Below are 25675 nucleotides of genomic sequence, written 5' to 3'. Positions count from 1 at the left end.
CTAATACAGGAGTAATATGATCCCATTTCCTTGTTCTTGTCAATACACGTGCCGCTGCATTTTGGATCAACTGAAGAGTCTTAAGCGACTTTTTGGGACAACTTGATAACAATGAGTTGCAGTAATCCTGCCTTGAAGTAACAAATGCATGGACTAGTTTTTCTGCATCATTTTGAGACGTGATGTGTCTTATTTTTGCAATGTTACGTAGATGAAAGAAGGCAGTCCTTGAGATTTGTTTTATGTGCAAGTTAAAAGACAGATCCTGATCAAATATGACGCCAAGATTCCTTACGATGGTGCTGGAGTCCAAATTAATGCCACCCAGAGCTTCTATGTCATTAGAAAATGCGTTTCGGAGGCGTTTAGGGCCAAGTATAATAACTTCAGTTTTGTCTGTGTTTAACATCAAAAAGTTGCTAGACATCCAAGTTTTTATGTCCTTAAGGCATGTTTGAAGTTTAGCCAATTGATTGGTTTCGTCTGGTTTAATTGATAGATATAATTGGATATCATCCGCATAACAATGAAAGTTTATAGAGTGGTTCCTTATAATATTGCCCAAAGGAAGCATATATAAGGTGAATAGAATAGGTCCAAGTACAGAACCCTGCGGAACTCCAAGACTGACTTTGGCTGTCATGGAGGATTTATCATTAACACATACAAATTGAGATCGCTCAGATAAATAGGACTTGAACCAGCTTAGTGGGGCTCCTTTTATGCCAACACAATGTTCCTGTCTCTGTAGTAGAATGTCATGATCAACAGTGTCGAAAGCAGCACTGAGGTCTAACAAGACAAGAACAGAGACAAGTCCTTTGTCTGATGCCAATAGAAGGTCATTGGTAACTTTCACCAGTGCCGTCTCTGTGCTATGATGAACTCTAAATCCAGATTGATAAACCTCAAATAAATGTAATGCAATTATAATGTAAAAAATCACACAACTGTTTTGCAACTGCTCCGGTTCAAAATTAGACCAAACTTCACTATGGATGTCAGTTTTTGAGCCACGTTAGCAGACTGTTTTTAGCCGAGCCGATTGCCAGAAATGCCTTTTCCTACTGAAGCAGTTGTTGATCACTTGCGGCCCCTAACATTGCTTTACATTGATGGGGGTCAGTTCATCCATCTCCCTATTCCTTGGAATGAAACTTACCATTATTAGTTGTGTGTGACAGATGATTTGGCTGCCGCCTGCTATACGTAGATTTATAACTTTTGTGGCTGGTGTGTCTCTCCTCTTTATCTGGTCCAGCATATGGTCATGTTTCTATCTGTGCACAGCAGGTGACCTGAGATGATGAACTTATCAGGGCGTCTTCGAGTGATGACTCATCGCATTTAAGATGATAAAATTGATGAACTTTCTCATCCTCTCCCTCCTATCAGAGAGGAGAATCATGTGTATGAGTGATACTACTTTCTGTGTGCAGAGTTGTGTCCGTTACATTAATCAGCATTATGACACATTATGTGCATTGTATCCATGGGAGAGTTTTAGGTAATGAACTGACTTCCAATCCTCTTTCTTTTCACTTTGCTCATTGTAATCATCTTTCTCCCCCTGCTTTTCTCTTTTCATCCCTTTTGTGTCTGCTCCAGAGTAACGAGATGCTGGAGCTACAGAGGAGTCGAATGAGGGATGAGGTCAAGGAGTACAAGTTCAGAGAGACCAGGCTGCTTCAGGACTACACAGAGCTGGAGGAGGAGAACATCACGCTGCAGAAACTGGTGTCCACGCTCAAGCAGAGCCAGGTCCGTATGAAGACTTTCACCACACAGTTACTCTTTCAACTAAATTCTCAATTACACCACAAACCAGCTCATGTTGCTGGCTCACACAGACTTGTTATCACCTTTAATGCTGAAACACCCAGCTCCATCTCAGAAATTAATGTCTCACCCTCAATTTCCCAGTATCACTTATCCCTTTATGTTTTCAGTATCAGTTCCGTGATGAACTGGATCAAAAAGTGCTCTCATCTGGTTCATCATCCTTCAGTCTCCACTACAGTGTCATACAGTGTCTGTATGGGCTGTAGACACTATTTCTAATAACTGTGCTGGGCTGGAGAACATTAAGGTCTGACATCAACATAAAATCCCTCTTGTGATGTAAGAGTTAGAATTACTTTAGGGTTAAATATTTTTCATTTGTTAAGATTTTAAAAGGGAAAACACTTTATTGAGGTCAAAAGTGTGCTTCATCTTAACTTACTAAGTTTCACTAATACCTTCCTTATGTCCCCTCTAATTTGACCTTCTTGTGTTTTCGAATGTAATTAACTAATTCAACTACATTTCTACTATTTTCTTTTCCCATTCCTCCCTGTCCTCTCTGCTGCTCCTCAGGTAGAGTATGAGGGACTGAAACATGAAATTAAGGTACTGGAGGAGGAGACTGTTCTCCTCAACAGTCAGCTTGAAGACGCGTTACGTCTGAAGGACATTTCTGAGGGTCAGTTGGAGGAGGCCTTGGATGCCCTCAAGAGTGAGCGCGAGCAGAAGAACAATCTGAGAAAGGAACTGGCCCACTACATCAGCCTGAGTGACAGCGCCTACGGGGCAGGGGCCCATCTGGCGTTCACCGTCACTGGCGTGGAGGGCCTCAAGTTCCCTGAGGAGACCCACGGCACCAACTGGCAGCACCATCCTTGCTGCTAACGGCAACAACGAGGACAGCAACCGCCGCAATGGCCACGTTCACACAGGCACCGGATTGGCTAAAATGAACGGGGAATACCGACCAGGCCGGAAAGGAGAAGGCCTGCACCCCGTGCCGGACCTGTTCAGTGAGCTCAACCTGTCGGAGATGCAGAAGCTCAAACAGCAGCTGCTACAGGTCTGTCACAAGAAAACATAGCAGGCTTTCATAGCAGTGCCTATAATGTATTCATTGTTTACCCTTTTGTATTATTGAAGGTTATTTTCAAGGTCAGTACTGACGCCATTTGAACAACAAATTGGTTGTGTCGAGTTACTGTCTGGAAGATTTCAGCACATTAGAAGGCGACTATATTGATCCACTTTCCCACAGTGCATTTCAGCTTTTAGCATAAAGACTGAGGCGTCCTGCCAAATTAAATGTTTTCAGTGTTCATTGCTGCACTGATGAAAGCAGCCCTGGTCACTGTTTGCCACTGATAACATTAAGGAAATGGCAAGGTGATGACAGTTGGGGAACAATAAGAGAAGGAAGAAAAACATCACATCACACTACAGGCCTTACTGAATGTATTTTAAACAAGAGTACAAATAATGGGACTGACAGCATTTAAACCATATTATAAGATAAGATCAAATGCTTTATTGTTATTAGTTGGTTTGGCATTAAAAAAGAGCATATATCTGCCGAGACTAGATATTATGATTGGAAATGCATTTACTGAAACACAATAATTCAATTATTTTGGCAGACCACACATATTCAGTAATAGCAGCAACTTTTTGCTCAATATGCATTTGAGCCTATGTCCTTGCCCATATGAACTATATATCATGTGCTGTATATAATGTATGCTCTGCTATAGTCTTAGTGGTAGTGATGAAGCTTAATCATAGCAAAGCAAAAAGAGTCCAGGAGTAGAGGCAGAACATCTGCACTGCCATAGGGAGCCCTGTCAGGGTGATTAGCCTCCTACAGGCATAGGGAGCAGATGCAGAGGTGAGACTGAGACAGAAACTGACTTTATTCTGTGTTTAGTTTAGAGACAAGGAGACAGAAATGAAGTCCTAACTGGGAAATGACAACTAAAGAAAGAGGGGAAATGTCATAAATCTTTTTTGCCACTGTACATTTATACCATTGTTACTTTTCATTGTGATAAGCTACATCCAGATAAACAGAAAGTATAAATATAAGGCTTATATAATATAATACAGGAAATATGTTTTACTCATAGTCACTTATGCACTGACTGCAACACTCAGCAACCCACACATGAGGAATACATATGAGGTGTTGAACGACATAAAAATCATAGGTAGATTAGATTCATGCTAAATTAGATTTTAGCATGAATCTAATCTACCTATGATTTTTATGTCGTTCAACCATTAGACACCTTTGTACAATCAGAAATACAGGTCAGCTGATACATTGTTAGTCCATGATTTGCTTATATTTGTTCACTTGCTTTCTAACAAAGATCCTTTCCTGGTACATTGTCTTTATCTTTAGTAGCCCCTTAATATTATGGAGCTGTGCAGGTCATACTGATTATACATTAGTGTGACTGAGTCCTGCTATACTGCAGCTTTAATCTGTGGCCCATTTAAAGTAATATAATGGTAGTGATAACAACCATTTAATGGGCTGATAACATTCAAAACTGATTTGTAGGTCAAATTGTGTTTGCCTGTAGTTGGTGGTCAAAACTTTGTAACTATTACAAAAGAATATATAAATTGGACTTGGGTTTTATGAACATGTATCATAAAACACATATGCAGCATTGTATTTTTCCCTCACTGTCTTGTGGATCCTCTCGCCTTGCAGGTGGACTGCGAGAAGTCGGCGCTGCTCATGAACCTGCAGGAGTCACAGACCCAGCTGCAGCACACACAGGGCGCCCTGAGTGACCAGAACGAGCGAGTCCATCGCCTCACGGAGCACGTCAACGGCATGAAATGTCTCAACAGAGACAAGGAGCGTGATGACCCACAGGAGAGTGAGAAACCTGATGGTGGCTCCTTATCACCACCATCCAATGGCCATCGTGATCCCGATATCCATGGCTTTGAGATTTTGGAGTGTAAGTACAAGGTGGCAGTGACGGAGGTGATCGACCTGAAAGCAGAGCTCAAAGTACTGAAGGAGAAGTACAACCAGGCTGTGGAGGAGCAGGGAGACAGCCACAGTGACGACCGGGTCCAGGCACTGAGTGAACAGGTTTGTCAACTACATGCATTTATGTTTTTTATTGCTGCATCAATTGTAACATTGACTTTTCTATTGGACAATATTAACTTCATTCAGTTTTGCATCATGTAATGTTGAAAATTTCTTCCAAGCAGGTAACTAATTTGGAGCATAGTCATCGTGATAGCCGGGAGAGGGTGTCGAGCCTGGAGGCAGAACTTCGAGCAGCCGCGAGCACAGCCTCAGAGAGCCAGGGCATGCTGAATACAGCACAGGATGAGCTGGTAACCTTCAGCGAGGAACTGGCACAGCTCTACCACCACGTCTGTCTGTGCAACAATGAGACACCCAACCGCGTCATGCTGGACTACTACCGCCAGAGCCGTGTCACACGCAATGGCTGCCTAAAAGGCTTGTGACGACCATCGGGCTTTGCTCTCGCCTCGTCTGGCACGACGCCTCGCTGCAGCATCTGCGGCCTGCTCCTCCGAGGCCCAACGCAGTCCCATGGACTCTCCATCCAAAGACGGCCATCACAATGAGAAAACAACCAACACAGGGGACTCTCCATCATGTCACAGCAGCCCCACCCGCAACCCCACGGGCTCCCCAGTCATCAGCATCTCTCCTTGCCCATCTCCAGTGCCCTCAGAAGCAGGTGGAGACCTGCGGAAGGAGCCCATGAATATCTACAACCTGAACGCCATCATCAGAGATCAGATTAAACACCTTCAGAAGGCTGTGGATCGCTCACTGCAGCTGTCCAGGCAGAGGGCTGCAGCAAGGGAGCTGGCGCCGATGCTTGACAAGGACAAGGAGTTGTGCATTGAGGAGATACTCAAACTGAAGTCCCTGCTAAGTACCAAGAGAGAGCAGATAGCCACACTCAGGCTGGTGCTGAAGGCCAATAAACAGGTGAAAAAGGAATTTTCTTTGTACATCGGCTTAGTTTGGAGGGGGGGGTGTATGATGTACTTAGAAATAGTCAGTGTATTACCCACAGTAGATGGCAGTCGGCACGCCGCAGGTTGGAGAAACAGGCAGGAGTACTAGCACGAGAGCTAAGCAATGTACTGCTGTGGACGAAGCAAAACTTATTTTATTTACCTTGCCGTCAGACTACCCTTTACTAATGGCAACTGAAACCGTTATATCCATGTCTGCTCTTTTCAAAGCCACCAGACTCCATTGACAAAAACAGTCATTTCACTTTGCAGAACACGGAGGCTACTGGTCTACCAGGTCGATCGAGGCAGCGGCAGACCAGCAGCTTCCGTGTTCTGCAAAGTAAAGTTACTGGGTTTTTTTTTTAATGGTGTCTGGTGGCTTTGATGCGAGTATAGATAACGCCTTCAGTTCCCTGTGCGTGTACTCCTGACTGCTTCTCTAAGCCACTATCTATTGTAGGTAGTACACTGACTATGGATAAGTACCTCATACCACCCCACTTCAAAATATCCAAACTATTCCTTTAATATACCATAAAATGTAATATCCATGGAAACTGAAGATGCAATCAAGGCTTTTTCTAAATCAGGCCTAGATTTTGAAAGTAAATATTAAATGATCCACTTTACAGACAGCAGAGGGTGCACTGGCAAATTTGAAGAGCAAGTACGAGAATGAAAAGACGATGGTGACGGAGACCATGATGAAGCTGAGGAACGAGTTGAAGGCTCTGAAAGAAGATGCCGCCACCTTCTCGTCTCTCAGGGCCATGTTTGCCACAAGGTGAGAGGGGAACTATGAAGCCACAAAGCTGGGAAAGTGAAAATGTGAATGTTCCTTAGAGTATAGAACGTTTTCATGTGAAATCTCACACTGAATCTTTGTTTCCTCCCTCTGTACCTTTATCTCTCTCTCTTTGTAGATGTGATGAGTACGTCACCCAGCTGGATGAGATGCAGAGGCAGCTGGCGGCAGCAGAGGATGAGAAAAAGACGTTGAACTCCCTCCTCCGTATGGCCATCCAGCAGAAACTGGCCTTGACCCAACGGCTGGAGGATCTGGAGTTTGACCACGAGCAAACTTACCGTGGCCGTGGCGCTAAAGTGCCCAGGATAAAAAGCAGCCCGCCCAAAGTAAGTCTCAGAGGCGCCTTCACAGCTCCCTCAAGTCCTACCAGACTCCACAGCCCCTCCATTTTCACCACTCACACCCTGAACACCTCCCTGACCCTAACTAGTCCGTCCATGTCTGCTTGGACTTCAGACACAACTCTTCAACCAAACATCAGTTATTCTCATTTCTCTCCGGACACCCAGCCCATCATGGTAGACCCTGAGCGGCTAACCTTAGAGTTCAGACGCCTGATTTATTCAAGACAAGACATAAGTCGTCTGTCCCCATCTCCAAGAACCGGTAGCTCTACCCCAGTTTCTCCTCACCTTCGACGAAGGCGATGACTCGTCATCATCTCTGCACCCAGCACCAATATGTACACAGTTCCCCGACGCCGTAGTATGGAATACAGAGAGGAGGAAAAACTGGTTTCACATGTCTATGGTTTGAACATGCAACAACTCAGGAAGAAGGAGCCCCTTGCAGCTCGCTCCATCCTCAAAACAGCACTGAACTTCCTTTTTCTTATTTATAAGAACTGCATAGAATTTTCTAATGAAAACCCTCACGAATATGATATCAGACGTCTTTGTCTGCATAGATTCTACCATGAAAGGGGACATTATGTATCTTTCCCATAGAGTACTGGGAAGTGTTTCAAAGTGAAAACCAAGCAAAAAAAGGCTGCAGCCTCTGCTTCAGGATACAGTGACTCACAGCACCTCCCTGTGGCAAAGTTGTTAAATTACATGTTGGAAGTTTTTTTCCCATTTTCATTCAAACGTAATTTATTTAATCTATTCCGTAAAATCAAACATCCTTGCATGCCTTATTTTGTCACATCTAAAGAACTGTCAAAAAGCATTTGACAGGCGTAAAGTGTGTCACATGGTTAATGTGTTGACCAGAGTAGTATGGAAACCAGTCAGACCTCCTCTCTGTGCCTCATTCTCCTATTTGATTGTCTCTTCGTTCACTTGTCCTCCTAAAGAAAAGCAGAGGATAAACTAAATCCAATATCTTCCTCCACCGACAGCCAATGTCTTGACAAATCTCTCACAGTATTCCCAGTTTTCTCCACCAGATAGCAGTGTCTGAAAACATTTCCATTCTCTTTCCTGTCAAGTGCTGTTTGACCTCTCTCTGTCCTTTATCCTACCTCAAATAATCATATATAGCATAAGTTAAAAAAAACATTTTAAGACAACATGACATCATATAAACAAACAACCTTTAGGTAGAATTGAAGAGCATGACTTGTTGAGTTCATGAATATAATTGAGCCATGAGCAGCAGATGTTGTGGGCTTGGATTGTTCAGCATTAGCCCCACTGTGTCTGTCCTTCTCTGTTTGTGCTGTACAAATCAATATAATATTGGATTTTCAATTGTGTGCGTGTAAATATGTTCATGTCTGTGCTCTTTGTGTTTTCCACCTCCAGTGCTGTTCAGAGACTGGTCCTGTCAGTGTGATCAGATGAGACTGGTTTAGTTACGCTCACACTATGCAACCATATACTGTAATTGACAGGAAGTGGAAGTCTGCCTGGCTTCAAGTATTATCTTATTGTTATTTTGCTCACATCTCTCGTCTTGCTCTCTGTTTTCACAGGCTTTTTCCAATCATACATAGTGAAACAATGATTTCGACAGCTGGAGAATCACATTTGTTATCCAAGAGAACAAAATGAGGATGATTATTTACTACATTATGTAAATGATGTTATCATAGCAACAAACCAGTAGTAGTCTTGTTGTCTCTGGCAAAGTCTTCCTCTGTCTTGTCCTTCGTGTTTTTTCTGTCCTAATTGTCTAACCCTGAGTGTCACCACTCTGCACATCTGTCTAATTTATCAGTTTCTTGTAGATTGTCAGCAGCCTGCTGCCTCAGTACCGTCACTCTCCCCACAACTAAGGCAAGGGAGAGCCTCCCTAGCCCGCAGGTAACACGCTGTAGACTCATGTAGTAGGCTCATTGACATCTATCTATCTATCTATTACATAATAAACATGCTATTCACATTTTATTTAATGCACACATCTTTTCTTGGTTGCACACCTGCGTCTGTAAAAGATAAATGCTCCTGCATGCTCTGTTTTCAAATTTAAATTAGCTTGTTATGAAAGGTTATGGCTGTGATACTTGTATTGCATAAATAATGTACACTGGGTAGTGAAGCAATCACTAGCATGTAAAGTATTGTATACATGCTTTTACTATATAAATGTAATAAAAAAAAAGAAAATCTGAAATTGCAATTTTAAAAAACCAAAGTTCACTATAGTTGTATCTCTTATAGACCTTTTTCATGGCAGACATGACTTCCAATAGCAGGGAAAAGCTTAGGTGTGATTAATAAGGATGGAAATGTCACATAAAGCCATGCCACTTAGCCGCTAGTTATAACTAGCATCATGAGCCAAGTTGAGACGTCCACTGTGAGAAAGGTCTATTACTGTTGACAGTAATGTTTGAGTTTGCTGACTTTATTGTCTTTCATGTCTTTATTGTTTTCAATGGAGTCAGACATTCATACAAGGCAACAATGAAACTGCTGACAGATCTGAGGCCATGTTTGTTTTTTAGTGTTAGCCAACACTCTCCAATTCTGTTTTGTTCTCGATGTTCTAGAAGTATGAGGTGAACAGCCCTTTCCTTGTTTCTGGGGTTGTTTTAAAGGAATAATTAGACTTTTTGGAAAATAGGTCTATCGGTTTCTTGCCAAGTATTAGATAAGAAGATTGATAAAGGCCTACCACTCTGGCTGTAGGCTACAATAAATATAAAGCTTCCGCTATGAAGCCGGTTAGCTTAACTTTACACAAAGATTGGAAACTTAGGGAAACAGCTAGCCTGGCTCTGACAAAGGTAACAACATCCACCTACAAGCACCTTAAAGTTCACTAATTAACATAATATCTAGTTTTAGTGTAAAAACAGTCCATTGTGTTTTATGGGGATTGATTGGATAATTACTTGGCCGGGCGCAGTAACTTCATAGAGTCTCTGCAGGTTGACTCGCAAAAAAATTTATTCCCCAAAAAGTTGAACTTTTACTTTACGAAAACCATATCAGTCTTTTTGCCCATGTCACTCATTATCTAACAACTGTTCCCCTCTTCTGTAGCCCTTAAGATTACCTTAGTAGCCCTAAGTCATTTTCACTCAATCTTATTTATGCTCTTGTCCTGTCTCTGCTTTCTTACAGTCCTAAATATTTGGCAGACCTACAGGAACACCGGGCAGTCCTGTTCAGCAGCAATAGCCTTCTCTCCCCCCACGACGTTCGTATCTGTCTGGCCCAGCAACCCAAGCCCCCTGGCACCTAACCCGCTGCTCCAGGCCAGGCCTTGGTCTGATAGGAGTCATGCAGAGACAAAGACAATCTGGATAGGGGTTCCCTCAGTTTAACTCCCCCCAGCAGTCCCACCTGGTGCTTACTGACCTCTTTGACCCGCCTTAAGCTATGCATGGTCCTGCCTTTGGCAGGCCTCTACCTGGTTACCTAGGTCGCAGAAGAAGAGCAGGATGCTCTCTTCTTCTCTGAAAGTGACATCCTGTCCTGACAATAACTGAACTGAGGCGCAAAATGAGTGACAAATCACGGGAATCTTCTCCCTTATTCGTATGAGTATTTATTTATAATTTATGTACTCTATTGATTATTTATTTACATATTGATTTGTGATAAGTTTCTGAGATATTTATTACTGGAATGTTTTTTCTGTGTTTGTTGGTCATTGTTGAATATGGAAATCAAGAGGTGTTTTACTGCTGTGGTGAAGACGTCATTAATCACAGACTATCTAACACATTCAATACTGTACATGGCCGGTACTCCTGAAAAACCAATGCAACTAAAACCAGAACTGCAAAAGTTCTTACTGGTCTTGTGAAGGTTTAAAACTGGCCTAACCATACGGCATTTGAAATGTTAGATTTTGTCGGTATTATAATAACCAAAACATATGTATGCCACTTTTACATAGGAGTGTAGAGTACATTAGGTTTGACATTGCAAACAGACTAATGAAGAAAATTGTTCCTTGTGGTGGTGATGGGGGGATTTCAGCTACCTTTCTAACGTCTTTAGTCTTTCTTGGGATGCTTGTGTTTTTTTTATACAAAGATTTTTTTGCAAATCATATACCATTTTATACCTCCTATTATTTGTATTTATTTTTACAGCAGACTAGTGACATGGTTTTCTGTTATGTAGCTTCAGAGACTGGGAGAGACAACAGACTGAAAGTTTGAGATCAGGACTAGAGCTGTTGGTCTGGGTTTTTTGCCTTTTGAATTTCACAGGTTTAAGTGACCATGGAGGGAACTGACTTCCATCTTTTAAACATTAGTTAAGAGCAGAGGATTCCCCAAAGGTGGGCCTCTTCTGGAGTTACCATCAGTCTAATGTCAACATTGTATTCACAATAAAGTATTCTCTGTCTTCTCTCTGTCACTATATTGGCCACAACCCCAGAAAACTGTCATTATCGCCATTAGTTCTTCCTACTTTGAAAATGACAGAAATGACATGTTGAATATCGCAAGCTACACTTGTCTGTCATCGTAACATCTCCACGTTTAGCTGTCCCTACATGCTTCCTCCAAACAGTATGCAGTACTGTCCAAGCACAATTATGCTCTATGCATTATAGCAATACAGTAGTGCCGGTCATAGACTGATCTGATTAAGATTTACTCAATCTTTTAACCATTTCCATCATCATGAACTAGCCAGCAGGATGACAAGAAAGGCAATACAGCAGGATTGTTCCCAACTTTTTCAGAAAAAATGGGCACACAATCGAGATATTGTTTCTTTTTGAAATACTGTTCTGATCACAGAGGGGCAAAGTCGGACTGAGATGGATGTAATGTGTGACGTTTATTATTACATTAATGAAGCTACATCTCTTTGTCTTTATACACTCATGTCTTAAATGTTCTCCTCGCTGCACTGAATACATACTTTTGCCAGATGGATATGAAACAGATAAACTGATACTACATAGCCAGTATAGTGTTGTAATGCCAGATAAAAGCATTTCTGCTACATCAGCGATGAATAAGTGGACTCTTTCTCTTCTCCATGTGTGTACATTTGTCTTTCTTAACAGTGTAGATTGTTACTTTTGCAACTACGGAGTGATGAAAAAATATTTGTGGTCCAAAAGTAGCTTCTGAACCCACACAGGCTCATTGGTGACCTAACTCTTTGTTTGCACAATATAGCAGTGGATGGAGAGAGACTGATCCGATGAAAGACAAAAAGAAGCAATGTGGTTTAAAAAGAACAATAGCTTTACTCCAGTGGGTTTAACAGTTTCTCCTCCATTTAAAAACAGTGTTTAATTGCTTTCACAAGTAAATAAAAGACCTGTCCTTGGATTTGTATGTAACTTTGTGTTTGTGTCTGTTTCTCTATCCCAGCATGTTAATGAACTAGACAAATAACTTTCTTTGTCCATGCATTGAGATACACAGCACACAATAGGTTAAATAAGCACCAGCAAGATTAGACATTGATCCTTGTGTTTTTCTCTGCATCACACTAAACAGAGTTCTTTTTTAAAGCACAAAAGAATCACTTTTAAAGCTCAAAGGGCTGTGATTAGAATCAGTACTGAGAAATACAGCAATCTGTGGCAGACAGCGGAGGAGGTCACAGGAGACGTCAGCAGAGTTTATCTGATAGTAAGAATGTCATCAGTGATCATACTGAGTGTATTGTACACTCAATAAGTCATGGTCAAGTTGGCTCTTTTCTTATCAATGTCTCTTTTTAAATGTCTTCGTATCTTGAATACCAATAATGTAAGCATAGGAGAACAGATTCAGCCCTCCATCACAAATGGAAAAAAGAAGAAGATAACACAGTTGATGTGCTTTAACGTCCAGTCATAACAAATACTTCTCAATCTCAACTATAAGCCAAATAACTATGATGATGCCACATCTTTCTGAAGGAGCTTGCCTGTCATGATCTGTTTGACTGAATATCAACTACATATCCATCCATCCATCCATCCGGGGTCGGGTCGAGGGGGCAGCAGCTCCAGCAAGGAACCCCAAACTTACCTTCTCCGGGCCACATCCTCCAGCTCCGACTGGGGGGTCTCCATCGAGTCCTGGTTCTTCCCCGGGGTCTCCTCCCAGCTAGACGTGCCTGGAACACCTCCCTAGGGAGGCACCCAGGCTGTGCCCGAACCACCTCAACTGGCTCCGTTCAACGTAAAGGAGCAGCGGATGGCTGAGCTTCTCTCTAAGGGAGACGCCAGCCCCCGTCTGAGAAAACCCATTTTGGCCGCTTGTACCCGTGATCTCGTGAACTATATAAAGTAAGATAATGTATGGATCATGTGTGAACTGCCAAACCCCTTGATGAATCCAGCTTGTCTTATGAAATACCATTTCTGCCAAAAATAATGTTTTCAAATGAATGAATTATGATTTTAAATTATTCAGAATTAGATTTTTTACAATTAGAACTTATCAAAAATAAGACTTGATAATTTCCTTACCTAATATCTAAAAATGTTATATATTACAGTATATATGTTAACTTAATATTTAGTAGTTTAGACTACCTACTTAATAATACTTAATAAGTAGCTAACTTGATATATTATCTAGAGTAATTAATCAAAATATCGTATCGTATATAATAATTATGGCTTAATATCTCGTAAATCCGAGTAGGTCATAAATAAGAATTGATATTGAATTATTATACATTTAAAAATGTGTTATTATTATCTCCAACTAATACTTTAAAGATACAAGATTATCAACAATTTAAAATACAATTTGTGAGGCGCGTGTGTGTGTGTGTGTGTGTGTGTGTGTGTGTGTGTGTGTGTGTGTGTGTGTGTGTGTGTGTGTGTGTGTGTCCAACAGTAGGGACATTGTGTGTTTGAAATAATAAGGAGGTCTGCACCACCAGTACGCAGTGATGGGGGAGAAGGGCGGGGCTTGGGAAACACCCCCATCAAGGTGAAATCGCTCAGAGAAAGGTTTATTATTTCGATTCAACCGACACATGTGTACAGGTTTTTGTTTATTGTTACTTATTGACCCGCGTAGGCGCACATGGGCTGCCGTCGCGCAGCTGGACGTAGTACTGATTATTTTCGCCGCAAGCAGTGGACCGCGTTTCTTAAACTTTTAATAGTTATTTCCGGTCACGTTGAAAGCGTTTCGCTTTACTATCTTAATGTTGGAGCTGTAGGTGCCTCATAGAATATGGACGGCTTTAGCAGAGTCGCTTTTCGCAGGAAACAACTGAGTCTGGACACCGTGGAGCCAGAAGAAGCAGGTGAGTTTTTAAGGAATGCTGGAACTCCTCTTTAATAACAACAACATAACTGTTCTATCCCAAAACTATTGCAAGATATTCAAAGTGAACCTCCCGTGCGTTATGGTCTTTTACAACATATTGTAAAACCCAGTGCTTCTTAAATACCTTTTTTGTTTTTGTTTTTAATCATACTTTAGCCTATGTCTTATCTGGACGGATTTTGCCTACTTATGGAAACTTCCTTGTGCACTCTCCTGTGCAGTTGAATCTTAGAGTATGAGTTAATATCTGAAGGATTATAAAAGGCTGTAAAGTCTTTAACTGGCTCGTGGTGACTCAGTGTTATGGCTGTAACAGGTCGTGTATTAGCCATCATGTGTTGTCGTCAGTCTGGTTGGGAAAGCATGGAATGGCCACACGGTAACACACCTACATTATAGCCCATGTTTACATACCACCTCTGACTTACTTCAGAGGCAAGCCCCAGCCTGTTGTGTAACCATCTACATGTTGGAGGGCACATTTTTCTTCATTCCGGAGAACACCACTTTGTAGAAACTTTGTCTGCTCAGAGGATGCAACTCTCAGTAACATGCAAAGATAAATCCTCTGACAGGTTCCTGTTCAGGTCTTTCAGGTCTGTGTCTCAGTTTTTAAAGCCTGACCAAGAGAAAAATTGGATCCAAATACTTGTTAGCACTTTGTGCTGTCTGGGTAGGAGGCTCTCCTCTTATCTTGCAACTCTGCGGAGTGCTTGTACTAACATGCAGCTGAGGACACTGTAGTGTACTTACAGTTTGATGTGAACTTTGCACTGTGGTTGATAGTGCCACTATTAAGATCCAGCTAGGTGCTGTCAGCTCACAAGGCACAATTGTTTGTCATCAGTCAGTCACACGTCTCAGGTATTGAGCTGTCAGGTAGTGAGGTAAACACTAGAATTACCAGAGATGTTATCTTTCAGTGAATCATTATGTGTTAGCAATACTGGAGCCAAGTTAATACATATAACCGCAGTATTGCAAAATGTTAGCAGTTGCGGTAATACACTGTACAATTAGAGTATTTATTGAGTGCATTATGCTTTTCTCAATAATAGATTATAAGAAAGTATGCAGTGCTGAATCCAAGGACTGAGGTTTGTGTAAGCCACTAGGGATTTCTGTAGACGATTAGTTATTCTTTATGCTTTCATGCTAAATGGTTTATTTCCAAGAAACTTCTGAGCAGACATTTGGGAGAAACAAGACTATAAAGTGGTGCTTTTGCATGATTCTTTGTGGAGAAACTACAAATCTGTCGATTAAATCACTAATCGATTAGTGTCAGTCCACTACGAATGTCTTTAGTCGAGGACAGCCCTATTATGTGCAGTACTGACTAATGACCTGGCCAATGTGCAATATTGACCCCATTATCTATAATAGGAGCCAATATTATCTATATATGGGTTTTTGGTTTGCTTTGTTTGTCTGTAAGTCAGCAGGATTTAGGCCTTAGGGCATGGGTCAAGGAAGAACCCATTACATTTTGTAGTGGATCCAGATCACGGGGCGGATACACACATTATTATTCACATGTTGCGTTTACACAGCGAGTTAGGGCATTTGGCTTTGTTTTTGCAACCCTAGTTTCACTGTTTCATTACTGATCTATAGTACATCTCTCCTGATGTTTTTGTAGCAATTATACTAACCTAGATATGTGGTTCATTTTCAAAAGTGAAAGAACTGGATTGGACTGGATTTCCCCTGCCACAGTTAGATAGTACTTTCTTGCGTTTGACTTGGTTAAATACAACCTTTAATGATCCAGCATTTTTATTGTGCATGGCTGCTCCCGCATTTCTTGGACCATGGATATGATTTCAAAGAAGCAGTATAACACTCACAATGATCTATCATGATCTGTTGTTTTGACTATACGTCTGCTTATGTTTTAGAAGATTTATAGGAGTGGTATTAAATGGGATTTTTAGGCCGTCCTGTTCATGCTGAATCATTCTTTGTTATCATTTATGATCCATTCTTCCTGGACTAATGTTTAGGAAGCAGCAAGTCATTAAGTCTTTTGTCATCTTTGAATGCAAACTGCAATATATTCCTGTCAGCTCTTGTGTAACAGAGATGGGATTGCTCAAATATGCAATATAAATCTCAACACTATTTTCTCTTTGGATATGATCATACACTCCTAAGAGGTTTATTTGTTTCTGTCTCTCTCGTGTGTGACATTGAGTTTGCACACACGTATCCAAGTATCTTATTATAACTCACACATGGAGCAACGTTTTATTTGTGTTTATAGTACAAATAGGTCGGTGGCATGTATGTTTGAGCTGGTGTTGCTGTGAGGACAGCTGTATCAGTGGACAACAATGAAGCTGCTTGTTTTCTGTCTGCTATAGAAGCAGTGGGACTGTATGAATAAAATGCTGTGTGACCTGCTAGCCTACTGCTTCTGCTATTGTTCTGCTGCACTGGTGCCCATTCATCCTGAGCTGAACCCTCTCACTGTCTTCTACTGGCTTTAACTCACTTCATGCAACAGTGGTTCCCATGTGCAGCTCAGTTCATGATGACTTAAAGAAGATTCTTCTTTTATATGCCGTGCATTGCTGTACCACATCAATATGCACTACCCATCAATAACAGCTGTGATTGGTTGATTGATTTCTGGTTGTACCAGAGTTACAGTCTTGTAAATAACAACAATTGTTAAGCACCTTGTTTTGCAACTCTGCACAAAAGGCGCAATATAAATATATTAAATTTAAGTTTAACTACCTCATCACTTTGAACTTTATGACTTTATGACATAACATAAGTGACTATGGTGTATACAGCAGATATCGGACTTTGTTAATACATTCTTATATATTATATCACCACATTTCCTCATTTGAATATTTCCCCAGTGTTTACTCTGTGCCAGACTCTGCTAGAGACTTCTCGGACTGGACATGAGTGTGTGTGGAGGTAGTTGGTTTGCTCAGATTGATAATCACAGTGGGCGTCAGCAGGAAACGACTAATGCATGTGTGTGTTTGTGTAATATCCCTCAGTGGTTGCACGAACACCAGTATTTATTATTAAGTTTGAGGCTCTCCAGTTTGCAAATGTTCCAGTAGGTGGAGGTAGATGCTCATCGACCAGCAGGTGGACCTTCGTGCTCAGCGTGTGATGTGGACACATGCAGAGTCATGTACTCCTTTGCAACAAATTAACCATCCACTGTATATTGGCATGATACTGTGCTGTAGCTCCCAAATCAATTAGAAAGTAATCAACAGTTGTCAGTCTCTATCAAACCAAGAGGTCCTTCTATTTGAACTACACATTATCATGCTTTTGCTCTATTCATTATTTCATTTTGACTCACTAATGATAATTAAAAAAACTAATTGAAAATTAGCAAACCAATACAGTCTAACTATATCCCTCAGACACAATATTACTGTGATTCTGGGAAGACAGGGACATTTCTCACAGATTGTTTTCTAATGAAATCTGTAATTTACTGTAAATCTTTTTTTATTTTACCATTATTCAAAGTTGTGCATAAGTGTGCATTTGTGTCTCAAAGCAAGGCTATTTGTGGTGACTCAGTTTAAAATGTACCTTTCAACATTAACATGATGTATTAAACATGAGAAAAATATGCATCACTTTTTATTTACAAACATGTAAACAAAGGCCAACAAACTTATCATGAAAGGCTCATATGTCATCATCCAGACAAGGAAAAGCCACATTAGATAAATTTGGGTATTTCTTCTCTGCAAGGTGTGGAAACCTGATGTTTTTCAGAGCTGGGTACTTTTTCAGCACAGGAACCTTCTGAGGCAACAGTTTGGGATGCTTTTTGGACAGTTCAGTGTCGTCATCCACTGAAGGAAACCTGATGTTTTTTAAATTTCTGTATTTCTTCTGCTGAGTGTTCCCTATGTCCATCAAAGCATCAGCAGGACGAGAACTTGGAGGCAGTGGAACTTTACGAGGCAACAGGTTGGGACGCTTTGGATCTGTGTCATCGTCCAAAGAAGGAAACCCAATGTTTTTTAAATCTGGGTACTTCTTCTCTTGAAAGCGTCTCACATGATGTGCAACATCAGCAGGTGGAGGACTTGGAAGCAGTGGAACATCACAATCCATTACACTGAGAGGCTGGGACTTCCGACAGGCCACTTTGTCATCCAGAGAAGGAAACGTTATGTAAGACAAATTGGGGTACTTCTTCTCATCGCTGTTCCCTATGTCCATCACAGCATCAGCAGGTGGAGGACTTGGAGGCAGTGGAATTTCATGAGGCAACAGGTTGGGACGCTTTGGATCAGTGTGGTCATCCAAAGAAAGAAACCTAATGCTTTTCAAAATGTTCTCAAGACTCTGCCCCATGTCCATCACAGCTTTGGAAGGTGTGGGACATGGAGGCAGGGGAACATCACAAGCCATTACACTGAGAGGCTGGGACATCGGACAGGCCACTTCGTCATCCAGAGAAGGAAACCCAATGTTTTTTAAATCTGGGTACTTCTTCTCTTGAAAGTGTCTTACATGATGTGAAACATCAGCAGGAGGAGGACTTGGAGGCAGTGGAACTTCATGAGGCCACAGAATGGGAAACTCAATGTTTTTGTGTCCCATGTCCATCACAGCATCAGCAGTGGGTGGGCTTGGAGGAAGTGGAATTTCATGAGGCAACAGGTCGGGACGCTTTGGATCAGTGTGGTCATCCAAAGAAAGAAACCTAATGCTTTTCAAAATGTTCTCAAGACTCTGCCCCATGTCCATAACAGCATCAGCAGGTGTGGGACTTGGAGGCAGGGGAACATCACAAGCCATTACACTAAGAGGCTGGAACATCAGACAGGCCACTTCGTCATCCAGAGAAGGAAACCCAATGTTTTTGTATCCCATGTCCAACATAGCGTCAGCAGGTGGAGGGCTTGGAGGAAGTGGAACCTTGTCAGCATGAAGGTCCATAAAGCAGCAGTATTTCTTTGGTGGAGTTTGTACTTGTAGGGGCTCTTGCTGTGGGAGCTCCACACAACGGTTTAGGTGATGGCCATTTGCCTAAGAAAAGGTTACATTTGTGTTGGTTAATTTGTTCATTAAGAATGGTTTCATGTATGGGAGAAAATAACGGTCAATAATAATTTGAGCTTGTGAAATTATTTAACAAGTATTTTCACAGATTGCAGTTGTTTATCACTTTTTGTTTTCACTTGAAAATGTGTAATACAGTTTTGTGCGCACAGATTTAATTTGCACATGTGTAAAACGTTGTTGTAGCTGTAGAAATATGTTGTGTATGTGTGAAACAATTTTGTGCACACAAAAAGTTAAATAAAAAGTTTTTGTAGCTAGTGAGGATTCACAATGTCTGAGAGAGGGACCCACACATTTCTTATCTGTGTAGGCAAAGTTACAAGCTACAGTACATTTACAAAAACACAAAACATTTTTAAACAATTTGTGTGCACAAAACTGTTTCACACATGCACAAAATATTTCTACAGCTGCAAAACTTTATTACACATTCACACATTCAGATACATGCATGCAAAAAACATTCGCATGCACAAAACATGTGATACACAACTGCAGGCTGTGAAATGATTTGTGGACATTACACAAGCTCAAAATGTTAATGACCCTTATTTGTTTATATATGTTTTAAAAAGCTGAGACATAGAAGAGCAACTTACCATTGTCTGAGCCTTTTTCAGGCGTTGGTCGTCCCCAAGGTCCATGATGGACTTGGATTGACTATCTGAACATTACAAAAAGTATTGTCAGATAAGTAACACTGTTGTAAGCCTAATTTCAAACAGTTATATCAAACTCCTCAAACTACAATGTTAAAACAACATGTATGCATATGAAATAACCATAATGTATATTAGATATGATTTAAGCTGTTTTGGAGATCTTTGAACTTACTTCAGTGATGTATCCCAATCTCTGTGTTGTCGGCAGGCTGCAACTTTCTTGAAATATCTCTGGGTTTCGTAAAAACGATCGAAGTTTTGAGTAAAATTCACAAGTACCAGTGTAGAGTTGTGTCTTTCAGCTGTGGTGCATCGAGAAGAAATGAACATCTTGGAATCAATCAATTCTGGGGACACAGTTCTGCACATTCTAGAAGTCACTTCTCATTCCAACATTATTGTTCCGGAGTGAACTGTATTCCAAAATACAGAGATGTTTTGTGTTTTTATATAAAAACATTCAAGTTCAAACATGAAAACATACATCAAAATGCAACTAAAAGTTTTTTAATAGCCCTTTAAATTTCCCTCGGGATTAATAAAGTATCTGTCTGTCTATCTGTCTATCTGTCTATCTAAACAACATTGGTCGTCTATGCAGAGAACTACTTAATATAGGTCTCTGCATAGTGAACATCAGTGAGAAATATTAAGATTTGAGAGAGTTCTTTGAAAAATTCAATAATATGTATCCTGAGTTTATTGATCTCCCCGATCCTCAGAAACTGCCAAATCTATATGGGGAGGAAAGTCAGTGTGCAGTCAAGTCTGTCTCTTGTCAAGCACTAAGAGAAACAAGCTCTGTGGTAATGTTTCTCAGAGATTATCACTAAAAGCACTACAGCTGCCCATGTTATGAATTGGTATTTAATGCCATTATTATATTGCATTTGATATATTTTCATATTATTGTTTATTTATTACTAATTATCTATCAAAGGTAATATTGTTCTGATAGATCCATCATTCCATATATCTATCTAAATCTATCGATCATGCTTTATTAGCATGGCACATCAGAATCATATATTGTATCAGTCCAGAACATTATGAAATGCTAGGGCTGCACAAAACAAGAGCAAATGATCTGAAAAGGTTACCTCCCCTCTGCAGTATACGTCTGTTATCATTTCTTTTTTAATTGGGTTTTGTTAGCAGTCAGAGGTTTCCCAACGAGAGTGTTTGTTAAACACATTAGTTTCAGTATTACTTGTCAGATACAGTGAACATACTGGGAGTGAGTGTGTTGATTCACTGAGTCGCAGCATTGGTCTCCATGTGGACCGGCCTGCCGCTGTGTGAGGGAGCATTTAAATCCACCAGGCTGGAAAAAAAGGCTGATTTGTTCTGAGAAGCCTGGGAACCATTTCCCCCTTTAAGACCCTCTTTTAACCACTCTGGCCTTCTGGAAATGTCCCTGGAAAGGTCCTTTCACCACGCTTGTTTCTTTAACATGGGAGAGGGTGTCACTAGTACTACCGTAGTAACAGTGTGCATACACTCATATGTCTGGAATAGCTTTTTGTGCATTTTTATATTAAAGCGTTCAAAACATGACATAGTTTGTCGACTGCAAACTGCAAAATGTCCTTCTTAGTATATATCTTGGTCAGTGTTCTTTAAAAAAGGTAGTTTAAAGTAGGCTCATCAAATATATAAATTACAACATATTAAGAACATATGTCGGTTTGTTCATCTGCATGTCTAACTGAAAATGTAAATGAAATGCATGAAACACATGCATGCTCCCCAGAAAGATAAACCCTTTCCATTTTGGACAATTTCAGGCCAATATGAACCCAAACCTTGAACATAAAATATCTCATCAGAAAGTTGTTGAAAACATTTATTTACCACATCTCTAGTAAGACTGTACACTGATTTATTCCATCCACAGTTACTGTATTGCATTGTGAAAACCTTTTCCTTTAGACTGGTTGTTCTTAGCGTGGTTACTTATTTATTTCTCCAGTGACTTCCTTGTGTGTGCTCCACAGCTCTAAAGAAGCTCAAGCTTCAGATGTACAGAGCTTTAACGGCACAGTGTGTTCTAACTGGAGAGGTGTGTGGATGCTTGAGTCTGGAGGCAAAACTAGAAAGTCAGGTAGTCAGGTGAAGTTGATGATCATGAGCTACATTTAGTACCCTTTGTTTCCACTTGGTGAGTTTGGCTGTCAGCTTGTCTGTCTCCTCTACAGTATGTGCAGGAAGACAGTCTTTTTCTAGTTGATGGGATGGAAATCCAAGTTCAATTTAGAAAGTTATGTCTTTATTTAAAGTTATTATTTACACAACTTTACAAATCACAGGCCGGTTTCATTACTTTCTCATTTGTCTAAAATATTGGAAAAAATATTTATTGAAAGATTTGACAATTTCATTGAGAAGCACAGTTGGCTATCTGACAGTAAAAATGGATTTAGAACAAACAGATCAACATATTTGGCGCTTCTTAAATTAATAAAATAAATAACTAATTGTATGACAAAATACACCATGCAGTGGGAGTATGTATAGATCTAAATGTAAGCAGAATTACTTCATTTCCTTAGTTGAATATTTCCCCAGTGTTTACTCTGTGCCTGCTAGAGACGTCTCAAACTGGACATGAGTGTGTGTGGAGGTGGTTGGTTTGCTCAGATGATAATCGCAGTGGGCGTCAGCAGGAAATGGCAAATACATGTGTGTGTTTGTGTAATATCCCTCGGTGGTTGCACGAACACCAGTATTTATTATTAAGTTTGAGGCTCTCCAGTTTGCAAATGTTCCAGTAGGTGGAGGTAGATGCTCATCGACCAGCAGGTGGACCTTCGTGCTCAGCGTGTGATGTGGACACATGCAGAGTCATGTACTCCTTTGCAACAAATTAACCATCCACTGTATATTGGCATGATACTGTGCTGTAGCTCCCAAATCAATTAGAAAGTAATCAACAGTTGTCAGTTGTGTTAGATTGTCTAAATAGACCCAAGAGGTCTTTCTATTTGAATGCACATTATCATGCTTTTGCTCTATAAATGATTTCATTTTTACTCACTAATGATATTTTTAAAGAAACACTGAAAATTAGCAAACCAATACAGTCTAACTATAACCCTCAGACACAATATTACTGTGATTCTGAGAAGACGGTGCTTGCTTGAAAAACAATGAGGTGGAGAGAGGAAACTAACAATGAGCTACTTATAGACTGTTTGTATAGAAATGTGTAAAACAATGTTTATAACAAACTCTGTTGATGCTTCCTTTATTGGTAACCTCATGTTTGTCTGCTGAACACACCACCCAAGGCCAGATTATTTTCTAAAGGAATCTGTAATTTACTGTAAATCTATTTTTTCTTTTTTTAACCCCCAAAATGTTATCAGCTGTTTAATAAACTGAGTTACACCGTCAGTGTTTACTAGTCTGAATCCCCATATGGTCATTCAATAGAAGCCTCAATATCTGCTGTGTTGCAGCCAGGACGCACTGTTTTTCCATCCATACACCAGCCAGAGTTTCCTGACTGCAGTGAGTGTCGTTTCCCCCTCCTGACTTGCATTGTTAGTCTGTTAAGCTCTTTCCGAGAAAGCTACTGCACCTTACAAGCTTTGTCTTTTGTCGTCAGAAAAGGTGAATTCTGACCTGTCGCTCTGAGGAACCAACACAGAGTAACTTTACAGAGAGGAACATGTGGAGCAATGGACCCTTTGTCCACACCTTTTGCATAATTACGGACTTTCCATCTACAAGAGGACAGAAAGATGTGGAGGTGTTAGTCGTTGGAGGACTTGCCTTCCTCTACAGCGCTGTCTTTCTACTCATCAGATGTAGTAGGACTTAGCATAGCGTCCTGTCAGGGGGTCTGCCTCTGCCTCTTTGTTAAAGTAGAGGAAGAATGTGGAGAAAGTGGTAAACAGAGGTGTATTTTAGGCCGATGCTTCCACCTAAGAACTTTAATGCTAGTTGTTTTTGTAGTACTTTTTCCTTGACCGCATCTGTTCACACACCTCACTTTATACTGTTTGTATTGCGTTCTGTCTGCCGACTCGAGACGCAGCATGGACTGCCTAGCCGGTTACCAATCCCGACTCTGACATGTTTCCTCGGGTAGGTGATCCTTGCAGGCTGGACAACACGGTGAGGATGAACACTGTCAGTGGTTGGATATAGATGTTAGGAAGAGATCTTGGGTTGGTATTTTCTTTTTCAAAACAAAAGGCCCTGGACTCACAATGAAGCGACGGCGCAAGTACTGGTTTTGGAGGCGGAAAGGTAAAAACGCAAAGATGTGTCTGCTCTGCTGTTATGGTAAGATTTGGAGACTCCATATTTGGCTTTACACTGAAAAATCAAGGATGATGAATAATGAAAGAATAATTCTAAATAACTGAAGAAAAGTTGTTGTTTTTCTGCCCATCCTCACTTCACATTACCATAAAACATTCCCATGACTTGTTTAATCCCTGCTGCTTTGTTATCTTCGTTTAGGAAACAGGATCCATTTTCTAATATTATCATCTGGCTGCTCTCCTATATTGACCATTTATTTTCCACTCTGCTGATGTGTTGCTGTTCCCTCTGACCACAAGTGCTAGGGCTGCACAAAACAAGAGCAAATTATGTGAAACGGTTGCCTCCTCTATGCAGTATATGTCTGTAATTATTTTTTGGATTATTGTGTTGTTTGAAGTCAGAGTGTTTGTTAAACACATTAGTTTCAGTATTACTTGTCAGATACAGTGAACATACTGGGAGTGAGTGTGTTGATTCACTGAGTCGCAGCATTGGTCTCCATGTGGACCGGCCTGCCGCTGTGTGAGGGAGCATTTAAATCCACCAGGCTGGAAAAAAAAGGCTGATTTGTTCTGAGAAGCCTGGGAACCATTTCCCCCTTTAAGACCCTCTTTTAACCACTCTGGCCTTCTGGCAATGTCCCCGATGGCCCAACTGCATTTGTGTTGTGTGTGTTCATATGCAGCATAGTAGGGCAATGGAAGCGTGAGTATGTGTGTTGTAACATTGTAACCCCTCAACTGTGCACCTATCTTAGGGTAGGTGTGTATTGTTGGTGAGCAGGGGTGAGTCACACTTATATTTAATAGCAGAGGAGAGCAAACACTGTGAGGCATTCTGCTTTATTTCTCTTTGGCAGGAAGGAAAAGGCTGGGAACACCAGCAGGCCCGGGTCCTTTCACCACGCTCATTGTTTCAACGGGGGAGAGGGTGTCACAAGCACTAGTAACACAACTTAGTATCAGCGTGTGTACATACACTCATATGTCTGCCGAGTCCTGAAATCATGCTCAGATTGTTTTATTGACGATCAATAGTAACTTGTTGTACGTTGTGTGATCGTGTAAATAGTTCTAACCAGAGTAATCACTGTATTTATTCCTTAACATTATGATAGCCAATGTCAGCACAGTACAGATGTATGACTTCAAATCCAAGCCTCCCACACGTCAGTCAGATCAGGGCACATGATCAGCCCAGTCTGCTGAAATGTGATTGCCCTATTAGAGAGTTAAATGATGTAAAAGGGAACGTAGTCAATCCTGTTATTCAGGATGTGATTTGTAAAACTTGAACAGAATATTTATTCAAGCAGGTAAGTACATGCAGGAGGTTGCAATTTGAATTCATACAATAGCTTCACACACACGCACGCATGCACGCACGCACGCACGC

General features: G+C 40.9%; 2 protein-coding genes across 2 annotated transcripts in view; both read left to right on the top strand.

The window, feature by feature from the left end:
• bicd1a (bicaudal D homolog 1a) overlaps positions 1-12331 on the top strand; it is a 40355-nt gene extending 28024 nt beyond the window's left edge. The window contains 10 exon segments of the mRNA XM_029434063.1: positions 1609-1761; positions 2359-2630; positions 2662-2848; positions 4505-4897; positions 5023-5280; positions 5282-5782; positions 6447-6598; positions 6738-6948; positions 8786-8871; positions 10138-12331. Coding sequence (XP_029289923.1) covers positions 1609-1761; positions 2359-2630; positions 2662-2848; positions 4505-4897; positions 5023-5280; positions 5282-5782; positions 6447-6598; positions 6738-6948; positions 8786-8871; positions 10138-10258 — 2334 coding nt within the window. The 3' untranslated portion in view covers positions 10259-12331.
• Positions 12332-24084: 11753 nt separating this feature from the next.
• The window catches only part of fgd4a (FYVE, RhoGEF and PH domain containing 4a), a 43687-nt gene continuing 42096 nt past the window's right edge, over positions 24085-25675 (top strand). The window contains 1 exon segment of the mRNA XM_029434623.1: positions 24085-24295. Coding sequence (XP_029290483.1) covers positions 24220-24295 — 76 coding nt within the window. The 5' untranslated portion in view covers positions 24085-24219.

Source organism: Cottoperca gobio, chromosome 6 (genome assembly GCF_900634415.1).
Source record: "Cottoperca gobio chromosome 6, fCotGob3.1, whole genome shotgun sequence".
Lineage (NCBI taxonomy): Eukaryota > Metazoa > Chordata > Actinopteri > Perciformes > Bovichtidae > Cottoperca > Cottoperca gobio.
Note: the sequence above shows the minus strand (reverse complement) of the source record. Positions and strands in the feature narration are given on the sequence as shown.